The 15,954-nt window shown below is 36.4% G+C and overlaps 1 protein-coding gene across 34 annotated transcripts in view; it reads right to left on the bottom strand.

Annotated features, from left to right (window-relative positions):
- Nucleotides 1-15,954, bottom strand: part of LOC121857774 (calcium-activated potassium channel slowpoke-like) — a 205,714-nt gene that overhangs the window by 121,215 nt on the left and 68,545 nt on the right. For 23 of the 34 annotated variants that reach the window (XM_042353927.1, XM_042353937.1, XM_042353960.1 and 20 more), the window contains exon 7: nt 5,982-6,087. In XM_042353927.1, coding sequence (XP_042209861.1) covers nt 5,982-6,087 — 106 coding nt within the window. Of the gene's footprint in view, nt 1-5,981; nt 6,088-6,980; nt 7,087-13,019; nt 13,126-15,954 lie in introns of those variants that run through there. The other 11 variants (XM_042353932.1, XM_042353933.1, XM_042353939.1 and 8 more) reach the window with 3 other exon arrangements.

The following is a 15,954-nucleotide window of genomic DNA, read 5'->3' as shown; positions in this document are numbered from 1 at the left end:
TGCTTTAAAATTGAAGTTGAAGAAATGCATGACATGAAAAATATTTATTTCCTCTACTGTACAGGTATTATGTAAACCAAGTATACTGTACACTATTGTAGTTTGCTCATAAATTTCATTTAAAAGATGATAATTCTTTACAGTTTACATGCGTATTCACAATATCATAGATGGTTGATACTAGTAATTACTAACCTCATAACCTTATTTGTTGAAGCATAACAGTATAACATTAACATCAAGGCTTCTGTGACAACTATCTTAAGAAAGGGCTATTATCATTACAGTACATAAACATTGGACAAGACAGCTGGTCCCCAGTAATTGCAAATTAACGAGATTTTACTTTAATAGATACTGTACTGTGTGTTCACCAAATTGTAACCTAATATACTCCATATAATTATTGTTTCTTGTTCTATTACATATCTTTGGTGAAAACATTATATGTTTCAATTTCCTCTGATAAACACTTCTAATTGCTGAATATACTGTACTGTACATTTCAAGTATGAAAAAGTATTGTTCTATGTTTTACGTTTAAGTTTATCCAACATAATAACAGTTAAGCGTTGTTTCAGTCTGTATAATTTTCTGGTGTTAAATCCTTCCAAGTACAGTACACATCAACATTTGTTGGCCGAATATAAAAAGAACATATGTCAAAAAAGTCTGAATTCTATTAGTGACTGAAAGTCCCTTGAATGGTTCAGGACTTATTCATCATAATTTTGTGTATTATAAGCCCAACTGAATGTTATTTACCCAAGTATATACTGCTTAAAAAATCCATTAACAATACAGTGGTCCCTCGGTTAACGAACACAATTCGTTCCACAGAGTCGTTCGTAACTGAAAATTTCATTAACCGAATCCATTATTTCAATGGGATATATATATATATATATATATATATATATATATATATATATATATATATATATATATATATATATATATATATATATATATATATATATATATATATATATTATATATATATATAAATATATATACACACACACACACACACACACAGTGGTCCCTCGGTTAACGAGCGCCTCGGTTAACGAGTTACCTCCCATAAGATTCTTAACTTCGGTTAACGAGCAACCCCTCTGTTAACGAGTTTCTTACAAGCCGACCTCAACAAGTTTTGGCTTGCACTGGGCGGTCAACCAGCTGTAGTATTAGTCCGCCAATACATTAATCGGTTCTAGGGCTTAAATCCTTACTATTTTAGTATATATCAAGAAGTTTATACTATTCAATAATTGTAAAAGTTTAATATTAAATTTTTTAGTCATTTTAACAATTATTGAACATAATTGAATGTAAAGTGACTAGTTTAATGCACGGCATCCAGCCTCTTAACACAGGAAACAGGCGTTAGTCTTGCTTGAGACTCTCTTCAACTAAACGCTTTTTTTCTGTGTTTCCAAGCAAATTATCGGTCATTTTGAAATTTATTTTACATATTGTTAATATATAGCGCAGTGCAGTGTTATTTTAAAGAAAATACTCTTTATTTACAACAAGTTTGACTTTGAAAAGCACGTGTTGACATTGTTTGAATCCAGCATGGGGCCTAAGAGATCAAGAAAAGCGATTTCAATCCAAACCAAGCAGGAAATCATAAAAAAAACATGAACAAGGCATTAGAACAAATGCGCTATGCAAAGAATATGGCATGTCGACATCAACTGTGTCGACAATTCTTGCACAGAAAGACAAATTTAAAGAAGTGAAAGTGAGAGACAAATCTACAAGAGTGTTTAAAAGTAGATCCCTAATTGCAGAAACTGAGAGGTTACTTATCATCTGGATTAGGGAAAAACAGATGAAAGGTGATTCAGTTTCTACTGAATTCATTTGTGAAAGAGCCAGGGAGATTTACGAACATTTAAAGACAGATCAACCTGGTTCTTCAGGCACAGAATTTGAAGATTTTTGGGCCAGCAAAGGCTGGTTCAAAAAATTTAAGAAAAGAAGTGACATTTTCAGTGTTGTTAGGCATGGTGAGGCTGCTAGTGCTGATAAGGAAGGGGCAGCAAAGTTTTTAGATGAATTTAAAAAACTGATGGAAGAAGAAAATTATCTTCCACAGCAAGTGTTCAATGTCGACGAAACTGGGCTGTTCTGGAAAAAGATGCCCAAAAGAACATTCATAACCAGAGATGAAGCCTCTTTACCTGGGCATAAACCCATGAAAGACCGTCTCACTCTATTGCTTGGTGCCAATGCTTCAGGGGATTTCTGACTGAAGCCTATGCTTGTCTACCACTCTGAAAACCCCAGGGTGTTCAAGCAACAGAAAGTGGTAAGAACAAAGCTTGGAGTTTATTGGAAGTCCAACCGTAAGGCATGGGTGACAAAACAGCTCTTTAATGAATGGGCTGTTGATGTGTTTTGCCCTTCTGTCAAGAGCTACCTAACCACCAATAAACTCCCTTTAAAGGCTCTTCTCCTCATGGATAATGCTCCTGGTCATGACCCTGACCGTGCCAGAAATTTGGAGTATCAATTTGACTTTGTGAAAATGTTGTTTTTGCCTCCAAACACTACATCAATCATACAGCCAATGGACCAGAATGTGATCAGCAACTTCAAGAAGTTGTACATGAAGAAAATGTTTAGGAGGTGTCATCAGGCAACTTCCAATGATCCTGAACTAACACTGAAACATTTCTGGAAGACACAATTCAACATCCTGGAGGCTGTAAAATTGATTGTGTCATCATGGCAAGAAGTCTCCACTAGATCCCTCAATTCTTCATGGAAAGCACTGTGGCCATCAGTAGTCCATGATTTTGAGGGATTTGAGGAAGAAACAGAGTTGGACCAGGAGATTGTGTCCATTGGTCAGTCATTGGGCCTTGAAATGGAGGAGGAGGATGTGGAAGAGCTTGTGATGTCTCATGAGGAGGAACTTACTCCTGATGACTTGAAGCAACTGGATGAGATGTTACAGGTAGAGGCTGACAGTGGTGAGGAGGAAATTGAAAGTGATGACCATATGTCAGCTAAACAGTTGAAAGATGTGATTTACCACTGGGAGAACTTCAGGGAACTGGCTTCAAAGCACCCAGAAGTGGAAGAAACTGAACTAACTTTGTGTCATGTTGAGGACTCAGTGGTCTCCTTCTTTAAACATAAGTTAATGGTGAGGAGGACAGATGCCCCACAGACCACAATTGACACTTTCTTCAGTAAAAGGCAGAGGGAACAAGATGCTATCCCTCAGCCTTCCACTTCAAGAAGGAGAGCGGATGTTCATGGTGGATAATCTCTCAGTCCAGAGGTTCCTGACATTTTCATGGAAGGTGACTCACCTTCCAAGAAGCAGTAAAATGCTTCTCCTCCACCTCCACTTCCTTCTCTTTTCCCTTCTCCTCCTCCACCTCCCACTTCAAATTCACATCATCATCATCATCCAGGAGCCTTCTACATACACACCTCAAAGTAAGTGAACTTTTCTACCTTTTTTGTTGAATTTAGGCAATTTTCGGTGAGCTGGAACCAATTACCCAAAAACCCATTGAAACAATTGTTTCGGTTAACGAGATTTTCGGTTACGAGGAACCTGCTGGAACGGATTGTGCTCGTTAACCGAGGGACCACTGTATATATATATATATATATATATATATATATATATATATATATATATATATATATATATATATATATATATATATATATATATATATATATATATATATATAACATCAAGATATATATATAAATGAAGAAATTTATGTACGGGGTATATCTACCTAAAAATACAATTGAAAAACTGTATATTATTAAAATGTACTACACTAATGTACTAAAATTTTTATCTCTTGTGCAAAATATATGACGCTTATATTCAAATTATTCACTGTCTTGCAAGGATTCCAGGAATGCAAATTATATTCTCCTAACTTTAGTCTGTGATATCATATAAGATAAAAACTTCAAGCCCACTGTATAATCACCAAACCCTGGCTGGGAGAGGGGGAAGGGGGAGGGGACAGTGATGACATGACAGTTGGCAAGGTCTAGTGAAGTATTTATTGTTTTATTTATGCCCTTTAGATTGAGTTTTTGTTTTTTGTGTATAAAATGTCATAGAAGTGACAGGGGAGAATATAATTTACATTGCTGGAATTCTTATAGTGATAAATTTGAATGTAAACATGCCATAGTTTGTACTAAACAAAAATTTTAGTAATCATTTTGTACATTATTTTGATTACATGTACAGTACAGCTTTGCCCTTAGGACAGTGTGTGCATGAAATGAGTTCCAATAAATGAATAAAGTTACATATATCGAGCCAAAATATTAGTTGAAAAGCTTTATGTAGACAGAGCTTGGATGGCTAAAGTTTAGAATGACCGATAATTTTAATATAAAAAATGCACAAATATTCAAGAACACAACCTTCTTGATATTTACTCCACTGGAAACGAATGTAAACATAGAACAGATTACTGTATTGGCGGACTAGACGATCAGCTGATGCTCACAACAAAACGTGTTTGTCGTAAGGATTTTGTTAATCAAAGTTTTGTTCGTTAACCGAATTGAAGATCCTTATGGGAGGTAATTCGTTAACCGAAATTTCGTTAATCGAACCGTTCGTTAACCGAGGGACCACTGAATTGTGTTAAAAAGTATTACAGTTAAAATGAGATAAATACTTCTGGCATAGTAATCAAGTAGGAACCATTTATTTATTTAAGCATAATAATGTAATGTATGTAGTTTTTTAAAATTCAAAGCAAAAAGTTCAATTCATTGTCTTCTTAAAACATATCTATTCCAATATATGGTAATATGTATTGTATACAGTTCAATACTGTATTGGCAAATTTAGCAGATAGGTAAGTTAGTTATGAGACTTAAACAGTTAAGAGATGTGTTCAAAGAGGGTGAACCACACAAACATAGGAGAATTACCATAAGGAAGTTATTATCACTTTAAGCTTCTCCAAATCAAAACAATAACATTTAAGAAAGTGTCACAAGCCTTAATGCACTTGGAAAGGATTTAATGTGAACAAGTGAGCAAACATAGTTACAGTAGTGTATCTTAAGATGACTTCAGAGGTTGGATAATACCTGATGTTGACTATGAAAGAATAGCTTCTTTACTTTATTTTTACTTTTATCCTCTTCACCGCTGATCGGCTCGTTAGCCGCTTGGGCGATCGGTCACGTCTCTGTTACTTTTCTCTTTCTCAAAACATGTAAAATATTTTCAGTACAGTACATGAATGTAGTGTAAATTAACTGTGCCATTAGATCTGCTACAGTATGTGCTGTACAATACTATCTAAGGATTATGAGATAGTGTGTGATATATAATATGTGCACTATGAGTACAGTACTGTACTGGATAAAATGATGTGAACTACAGTAACATAAGGTGTAAGCATATTAAGTTGCTAAATGTAATAAAATAGATCTATGGCATACAGTATATTAATCTGTGCAATTTGAGTACTTATGAACATGATGTGGACTACAGTAACATAAGGTGTAAGCATAATAATTTGCTACATGTACAGTAATAACATATATCTTGCTGTACAGTATATTGTATTGTGTTATGTCTACAGTAATTAAATGTGTTGATGCCAGTTTGCTGGTAACTACTATATGCTGTGCCCTAGATATCCAAATCATACTCATAATCATTTGGAAAGTGTTATGTTGTTGCATATCACTGATAGTATTCAATTGACAGTATTTTATTTAATTATAAATAATTAAATTACAATTCTCCATAAATCTGCATTTATAATATTCAAGTTGAAAGTTATTTTTAGATTAGGTAAAATTAACCATTATGAGTTAATTTATATATATACAGTGTGAGCGTGACATGGTGTAGGCGTAGTGACCATAAGTGTGGCTGTGGACTGGGTTGCTGATATGGGTGTGCAGGTGGTGGCAACGCCCTGATCACGCCTATTTATTTGGGTACTCACCTTGACACGTTGTAGGTCTATGGGACTCATTATGGATCCTTGGAAGAACTCTACAGTAGTGAAGTGTCGCTTAAATAATCCTTCTAGCTCCAGATCCGGCGGCTTTCTGCATACAAAAGTTTAAACAAAATAATATACAAAAAATATTTACAAACACAATGAGAAGAAAATAAATGAGAAATGAGAAAAGGTAGAAAAAGGCACGCCACGGTTGGTCATGTTCACTTGCAAGTCAAGCTGGGAGTCCACTGCCCAATTACAATCTGGGCACAACTATAGAAGGATAGAAAGAGGAGAAAGAATGGAGGGGCACAGTATGTACAGGAGCTCCGCCATCTTTCATAGCTGTTACTCCACTGAGGGCTGTAAAGTTCTGCAGCATGACCCAGTGTCAGTACAGCATGTGAGGTGGTGCAAGAGTGCTGGTATAATGATATGCATTGTGAGGGAGCAGGGGCCTCCCAACTGACGACTGTAGGTGCCACACTACCCCAGCTAAGGGGCCAGCATGCAAGGGCCCAGGGACGATGCTGTGGGGGTAGGGAGGGCACATTTTTGGTCAGTGTTAGCAGGCACCAAGACCAACACATGTCAGAGTCTACCACTGCAACAAACCATTGCATCTTACTGATATCATCAGCATCAGTAAGATGCTGTTAATAACTTATTAGCAGTTGTTTTTAGCTTAGTTGTTCATGTGTAGGTAACCTGGGCAGGCATGCCTCACCATCCACTTATTGGAAACCAACCACCCATCATCATGTCCAATGATCTCGAACTTGGTCAGAGGTGGGGAATAACAAGGGATGGAGACACCAGCCTCACGTGAATGAGATGTTGAACTAGAAACTGGTCAGGTTGTAGTTTTGTGTTAGTATACAGTGAGCAGTAGTATATCTCTGGTAGTACATGAGCTAGATGTTACACATGAAGACACAGTCACCAGCTCCCGCTCAGCCAGTTCTCAGGCTACATGAGGGAAGGGGGGGGGGCATTTACCTTCACACGGGCCAAGTCCACTGCACTCATTATGCTCCCCTGATAGAAGCTTACTGTTGTTGAGTGCCGCTTCAAAAGCCCTTCCAATTCCAGGTCCGGTTCTTTTCTGTTCAAAACAAGGGTCAGAATACTGAACTCCCACATCCCAGGGGTGAATAACAGTACTGAGCTCTCGCACACTACGGGGCATGTATAACAGCGAGTGTGAGGAAAGGAAAAGGCTATGCAGCAGTGACGGTGGTGGTGCTGGTGGTTATAAGCAGTTGGGGGGGACAAGCTCAAGCTGCTGCTAGAATGGGAGGGGTCAGCTTTTATAGTTATTACTACTGTGGCTGTTAGCTGGATGGCTGACTGACTGGTTGGCTAACTGGATTGGTATAAACCTTCCCACCCTCAACCAAAATGATCCCTGCATTTCTACCGATGTTAAAGTATGACTGACTGAAAAAATATGAACGTAAACTTAGAATTAACAAAACTCGAGAAAATAATATTAAAAGTAATTAAAGCACCATTTTCCTTAACTGTTATAAAATTATAAGTTAGAAATATTATATTATTTAAACCTTCTTCATCCCAAACAATAATTGCCATCACAAAAACAGAAATACAAAGATTTCATACATCTTGAGCCCCTATCTTTAAAAGCATATTAATTATTTTGCTTAAATTTCAGAAATACTTATTGAAATAAAGATTTTAATAATTGTGATTTACTTTCGTCATATCATTAATTACAAGTTTAATTGAAACTTTTATAAAAAGCAAGTTAAAGAGTACCATATTTAATTATTATTGATATTATACAGAAAAATTTCTTTCAGTATTTCAGTGCATTCGTTATCATTTCTTCCTTTACTGACACCAAATCCTAACCCCCTCTGCTTAACTACAAATGCAAGCACACCAGAAAATCCAGTGAAAAAAACAAACAAAACAATTACTCTTCTAATGTCAGGTGGTATGAATATCCTGCCTGGAGACACTCAGTCTGACTGAATTGTTTATTTGCATGTAGTAAATGAGGTATGCTTAAAGGGCCACAGCAGGGGTTCAAAGTTGGACCAATTCTGAATGTATGTGTGTACAAAAGTTCTTTATACTGTAGCCTGTAAAGTGCAAAAATGTAGTTGAGCTGGGGATATATATTATATACCTCCCTGACTCACCTGAATTTTTGCATGGGATTAAATTTACGATTTAAAGCTGACATAACCCTGAATTACAGACCTATATGCAATGTAAATATCCTTACAACAAAGGTTCCTACAACAGTACTGTGTCAACCATGAGCCTCTGATATGACCCTTTAAATTAAAATCTACCTACAAATCAATAATCGAGTACTGTTTCTTTACCTTACAGTATACAACATTACTTCAGAGTGATACAAAGTGATACACTCTTAAGAATAACAAGAACTCAGGATGACATTCTGTGACAAATGTGATCCAGACTGAAAATCCACAAGTACTGTATAGTACATATACTGAGATTTTGTCTGACTTCTCAAGTGTCTCATGAAGTCGCTCAGTGTTATCATTTATCATGTCAAAGAAAAATAAGTAGTACAGTAAAGGAAGTTACTGATTGGAAATCCCATATCTGATTCTTTCAATGAATATAGAGAGAATGAAGTTACAGAGTACTAGAAATCAAGAAAAAGTATGTGCTTATATTATGCTAATGGTCACTTGCTATTACCCTGTACCAACAGAAATCATGACAGTAAATCAATCCAGATTTCAACATTACAAATGTGTAATAGCTTTCAATAATTGTACTGCATATTTGTGTCTCGATAGTAAAATAATTACACCAATCAGGTGAATCTTCATCTCTCAGTCTTTACTATTTTGTATACAAGGGTCAACTGTTATAATTTGGATTATTATTGATATTTCCTTACCATTTCGCCATCTTGTCTTTCAAACAATTACACCTCAATTTCTTATTTACAGAACTATCACCCTATACTGTAATGTGAAGATATCTTAATTATTATCTGTCAGACGAGGAGCAGTTTATATTCTAACTTACAGTACTGAAAAAAAGCCTTTTTTTTCTAAAAAAAAAAAGGTTTTGTGATAAAGTCCAGAATGCGACGTCTAGCTTTATACCTAGGTATGTAACTGCCTAGCATTAACTCGCCAGGCCAACATACAGTCAATTAAAACATCTAATAATTACTTAAATACATAATATTAGGACATGTCGCTACCTGGCATTTAATTGCAATTCTCAAAACCCCCTCCCGCACCCTCCATCACACGCATTGCTACCGTCATCTTCTTGCCTGGCTAATCAGCTGTAAGCGCGCACAAGGAAAGCTCCGCTAATTTGTGTTGTAATAGCTGAAATATTAAGTGCCACGAGGATTTTATTTTTGGTATTAAAACATCTTAACACGGTGAAGAAATCGAGTGACTTTTATTTTGATTATGTCTCTCAGACATTGTGTTTGGGGCAATTAAAAAAACTTTTCATATAATTAAGTGATTTAAATGGCATTAAAAAAACCAGCTTGAGTTAGCACACTGAAGACATGTTTAAAGGGTATGGTTCCACATGAAGTGACCTGTGAGATAAACCCCCGAAATGCCTCTGGGCTGAGCTGTCAGGAAGTGTGCAATGCTTACAAGCAGGACAACATCTTCCATACAGACAATGGTTTGCCACAAACTAAATGATAACATCTTTTTCACCCAGTTTAATCACCTCCAAACTCTGTCTTGTCTGCTATCTACTTCCATCACCTGAGGCTGTTTTTGGCTGCCTTAAGTACTGTCCTGTAATATTACTGATGTTGTCAGGGTACAATCATCAGTCTCTACTGTCACCTTCCATGTGGTTGTGGAGCTTCAGCTAGAACAGGTAATGGAGTCCAAGGTTAGGAACCCAGGCTCATCATTAAGCATACTGGTTCACTCGTCAGCAATGAGGCAACAGGGTACTCAACCACTAATTCCCAATCTACTTTCACCATGGCAGCTGAACTTCAGATGATCATTAAAATTTTTAATTAATCTGTATCATTATTTTTTTCAAGACTGAGAACAGGGCAAGGGCCAATTACTGTGCTGCACTTGTATAGACAGGCGGGCCTACAGTTATCTAAATTTTCCCAGAGGCACTGTGTAAGTTTAAGTGCCACTAGTGCATGGATTTTGTGGCTTGAGAATGCACTTCTGTTTTGTCTAGATGATTAAAGTCCACGAGTAATGCAATTAGCTATACTACAGTATTACAGCAACAATTGGGACACAGTAACACCATACAGTATAGCAAGGGTTACTATATAATTCTTAATGATGTTAAAAAAAAATTATCATAGTACAGTATCGTCTGCATTTACGCGGTCAATTGAACCCGTGGAGGTCCGCGTAAAACGAGAAAAGCGTAAACGAAATAACAGAACATATGGGATTAATTGAAATAGAGACTGGGCCGACCCCCAAACTCCACTTTCTCCGACACAATACGTACGTTGTAGTAAAAATAACATCTTAATTTTATGATGGTATGCACACACAATTAATAATTAAGAGAAATATCAATAATATTAGGTTTTTTAACACTTACGTTAGTAGAAAAGCTGGGTCGGCACACGTGGATGACGGCTGGTTCTGAGGCAGAGGGCAGATTAGTTGCCCTCCGGTGAATAACTTTCACTTTCACTACTCGCAGAGGTTTGCAGGGCCTCCCAGACAAACCCCTCAAAGTCCATATCCTCACTGTCACTATCACTGACTTGGGCTGGCTGTGGTTGTGGTGGGTTGCGGGCGAGGAAGTCCTCAATACTACGTTGACGACTAGCATTGATGTTGTCGAGATAGATCTGGATATATGGCTCCATAACTTTCAACAAAAGGTTATTAGACACTTCATACCGATGCTTGTCTGGGTCGTTGTCAAGGATGAGCTTAATTTTTTCCCCAACTCGATGATTTCCTTCACATTATCATGGCTTGGTCCAGGTAATTCATGGTTTTTCTCGGGTGGTGGGGGTCCCGCGGAAGCCATTGTGAGGGGAATAGCGGGCACAAGAGAGAACTGTATACGCGGACTGAGAACAATGAGACATGCCCGGCTAGGTCAGCGACTTCTACCCTCTGGTGGCAGGGCACGTCATGTTACATTAGACCAATCACAGCTAGCGGCGGAGGGAATGCGTGGGTGGTAAGGATGCGTGGCCCAATCACACTCCGATACGTCATATGACATCAGCGATAACGTAAAAGCGGCCTAATGCGCACCACTCACCGCGCCGCTTCCCGCGTATGGTCAAGAATGAACCGCGTGAGTAAAAAATGACGCGGCAGTCTGGACCTCTCCAGCCGTTCTCCGCGTAAATGATGAAATTTACCGCATAATTAAAACATTTCATTATGGCAAGGCACCGCATAAATGACCAAAAGCGTAAACAAAAACCGCGTAAATCCAGACTATACTGTACAGAAATTTTGGATAATATCAAATATTGCAAGAAAAAATATTGCTTAAGAAAGGTAATTCCTCTGTTATGAGGAAAAAAAAAAACAGTACTATATAGGCTCAAAATTTCATAATGCACTGTGATGCTCCTTGTGACCTAACATTAATATATCAAGCTGAGAGGGTTAAACCAATATGTATTGCTATAAAATGTACTGATATTGCTAATGATTGCAAAATCACTAACTCCTTTTAAAAATGTAAATTTGATCTGATAGAAAATGGTATTTCAAACGCATACTGTATTTAATAAAATATGATTTAATATTCAACTCATATTATTAAAACTTAAGTTTTTTACATACTGATCAACAGCTAATGGCAATATATATTAAAAACAAATAAAAAAATGATACTCATTTGATGGTTGCAGTGACAATGATTCCCTTGGATATTGTAAAGTTTAAGGTGCATCACCAACTGCTAGCGTCTAAGTGTATTAATGAAAGTGGTGAGTGTACACTGTGTGTGTTGGGATATAACACAGGTTTATTGGGAACTTATGGACTTTCATAACGCAGGAATATCTGGTTAACTTTCCACGGATATTGCGTGGAAAGTTTCCAGCATAAACATCTGGGGTATTTGCTGATGCTTCGCTCCTGCATAAGGTCAACAGACAATCCATGTGCACATACGGACGGCTGGAGCATCATGTAGTATGGGTCCCAAGCCATAGTCACTGTGGGCGGGGTTTAAGCAAGGTGGAGTGTTCAGACTCTTGCAAAATAAGTATGGATTTAGTAGCATTATAGGCAAAGGCTCAAAATCAAAATAATTAGCTCATAGTTAGAATGAACATCCATACAAAGAGGCAAATGAAATACATATAAGCAGCCATGTTTACATAATATGAATGACCATATAGACGAGCTCATAACTTTTCCTCAATATGCATATGCAGTTTAGATCTGTTTATGCAAAAAAAAAAAATTTACATTAGCAAGCAGACCATCTAGTAAAATCATTCACTTGGAGTTTTGAACGCAACATAATAAGTCTTAGTGTAATAAAGGCAGAGTCGAAAACAGTCTACCTTTCCTAAACACACCTTTCTCATTCCGATGCGACAAGATACTGTGGCCGCGTTCATATGACCGAGAGGAGTATAAGAGTATTGGACTCGAACAAACCAATAGGTGCAATGGATCCTGAATCAAGCCAGCTAAGAGGAAAATAAAGGTCTTCACTACCTCCGAATCAGTCAAGAGTGAAAGAAAAGGTGATGTAGAAAATGAAGTCATGCTTAGGAAATAATTAGGAAATGATAGAGAATTCATATTAATAAAGAGAATATAATGATAAATATAATAATAATAAAAAATATACCATTATTGTTATTATTATTACTGTAAACTATAATAGTAATAGTAATACTAATAGTAATAATAATAATAATGATAATAATAACATGATAATAATAATAAAAATAATAAAAAGAAAAAGAAAGATTCATATTTACGAAGCAGCACTGGAGGTGAATAAGATGGGGCAGGGTAAAGAGGGGGGGAAATAAAAGTAGTATATAGGAAAATTGTTCAGTACCTTGACACGTTCTAAGTCTACAGAGTTAAACATTGTCCCTTGAAAGAACTCAACGCATGTGGAATTTCGCTTCAACAATCCCTCAAATTCCAGATCGGGCTCGTTCCTGCAAAAGTTTTTCATTAAACGTTTGAAAATGGCTGATTATAAAAACAAAAGAGATTCGAAAGGAAAACCAAATCAGTCCATGTTCTCTAGCATCAGCTATAACTTGAGGCAAGCTAAGTGAAGGTTAGTCAAAACTTTGGATGACTTACCATTGAAAAAAAAAAATTTGTATAAACAGAAAAACTACTCTGTTATTTAGTCATAAAAAATGCCTAGCATCAATTGCAGATTACTAGAAACAATGTTGCAATGCCACTTACTATGATAATGGCCAATGGCATCATTCTACTTTATATGGATATGCAACTATTTTCTAGTATCAAACCCAGACTTTCAATATTACATGAGTTGGGTTAAAAAGTCTAATATTTAGCAATATCTTAAGCTTGCACTGATTAAAAAAATTATCTCTGAACGTAAAATTTAATAGAAAATGGGACAGCAGTCAAATCTTACTTGCGGTGAAGGCAGGCAGTATCTTATCCTCAGCCACAAGAACTTTCCATTTCCACATACAGTAGTCCGTGATTTACTATTTACAACTTGGGTTACATGTGATGAGCTTTAGCAGGCTTCTGATTTTATAATTTTATAACTTATAACTGCAAAATGTCACAAAACCCCTGCTTCTTACATGAAAAGGAGACATCTGGTGGTCTAAGGGATGATCTTGACATAAAAACACTATGGTTCTACACAGTGGTTCAGAAACAAATATTGTACAGTGATCCCTCGGTTAACGAACGCCTCGGTTAACAAAATTTCGGTTAATGAATTACCTTCCATTAGATTCTTCACTTCGGTTAACGAAAAAATTTCGGTTAATGAATTTCTTACGAATTTTTCCCAACATGTTTTCGCCTGCTCACCAGCTGTAGTATTAGTCCGCCAATACAGTACGTAATCGGTTTTAGGGCTTAAATTCGTTACCATGTGAGTAAATATCAAGAAGGTTGTACTATTCAATAATTTTCCAAGTCTTATATTAAAGTTTTTAGTCACTTTAACAATTATTTAACATAATTGAAGTACAGGGAACTAGTTTTTAGCATGCCAAACAGCCACTTGACTCACCCAAAATGGCATCAGTGTGTGTTCCTGCTCAGTAGAGGAAGCTTCTTGCTTGAGACTCTCTTGAACATAAACTATTTTTACGTTTTTACAGTACAATTATGGTCATTCTGAAGTTTATTTTACATATTGACAATATATAATGCAGTGCAGTGTTGATTTAAAGAAAATAATCTTGATTTACACCAAGTGAACTAAAATTTTATGGGTGAAATGCCTTCTCTTCTCCCTTCCCCTCCACCCCCATTCTAATTCCCATCATCATCATCAACCAGGAGCCTTCTACATGCACACCTCAAAGTAAGTGTACTTTACTGCATTTATTTTTAGTTTGTATGTAATTTTCGGTGAGCTGGAACCAATTACCCAAAATCCCATTGAAACAATGGTTTCGGTTAACGAAATTTTCGGTTAACAAACGACCTTCTGGAACGAATTGTGTTCGTTAACCGAGGGACCACTGTACACTGAACAGCATATACAGCCAGGCAGTGCCAAGGATAATATGAAATCCCCTGGTTAAGTTATACAGTATACTTTACTTTTTTGTGTGTGTGTGGAAATCAAGGATAAGTTTTTCTTTAAAGTGTGGTTAATATTTTAGAAAGATTCACAGTGTATAGGCTACTTTTGTGAAGGGTGAGAGAGTTCACAACTTTTTTGATGTACTTTACACATACTGTACTGTATGATGATTCATATCTTTTATTTGACATTTTCAGATTTCCTTGATAAACGAAGTCTAATCTCTCAAGCAACTTGGTGAAATAATAATGTAATAATACTCCGTGTAGTTATATATTGATATCTGCTAAAAAAGACATTCTTTAACCATACTGAATCTCTCCTTATGTGTTAACTCTCATTTGTCAACTATAACTGGTCTGGTCAACATGCAAAGGCAACACATGTCCATGTTTATTGAAAGATACCAATAAACCGAACACAAAAATACTACAGTTAAATCCTATTCCGTGAGTATTAGTATTGGCTATTGGTGCTTAAGAAAAGTAATTGGTATAAAAATAAAATCTGTAGCATGATTTTTAACAGCAATCCTTATTGAGACAGAAATTATGAAAAATCATGTTGTGTACTAAATTTATGGATAAAGGATAAGAGAGATTATTAAACTACCAATCTTAAATATGATGGGATTGATCCTGAAACCCAGTTCTATAACCAAAACCTGACAGAGTGGCCTGAATATGTAAGAAGTTAAGTGTATACAATTAACGCCAAATTACACCCTCTTGAAATATCAGCTGAGGCTAATCATATAGTTATACTGAACCCTTTGTTGCAACTAGAGTATCAACACAGTTCCCACATATACAGTAGTTACCATTTAAAGCAGATTATTATTGGGCTCCACAACTGGGCTGACACTAAGGCATGAACTGTATGTATTGTTATGGATTTATGTTGTAACCAAGACAAGGGATTGGAATGACACTTATTGCTTATGTGGTAAAGAGCCCAATGACCCTCTTGTTTTAAATGGTACTCCTGCCTATTTGAAGATCCTGTCAAGGCTCTAGTTACAGTGGGTAGGTTCTGAATAATTAATTATTCGCTTATATTCCAAGGAGTTATATATGTAGCTGGCTATATAATAAAGTTCTTCAGGCCACTGATCATTGTTATAAAGTTAGAAATCTCTCAATATATCTGACTACCTTGCAACACAATGGACTTTTTGATCAATTTGGATTATTTTTGGTTTGTGCTGATGTAAATCCTTGGAACTTAATGC

This window comes from Homarus americanus, unplaced genomic scaffold (genome assembly GCF_018991925.1).
Source record: "Homarus americanus isolate GMGI-L3 unplaced genomic scaffold, GMGI_Hamer_2.0 scaffold16712, whole genome shotgun sequence".
Classification (NCBI taxonomy): domain Eukaryota; kingdom Metazoa; phylum Arthropoda; class Malacostraca; order Decapoda; family Nephropidae; genus Homarus; species Homarus americanus.
The sequence above is the reverse complement of the archived record's forward strand: the minus strand, read 5'-3'. Positions and strand labels throughout refer to the sequence as shown.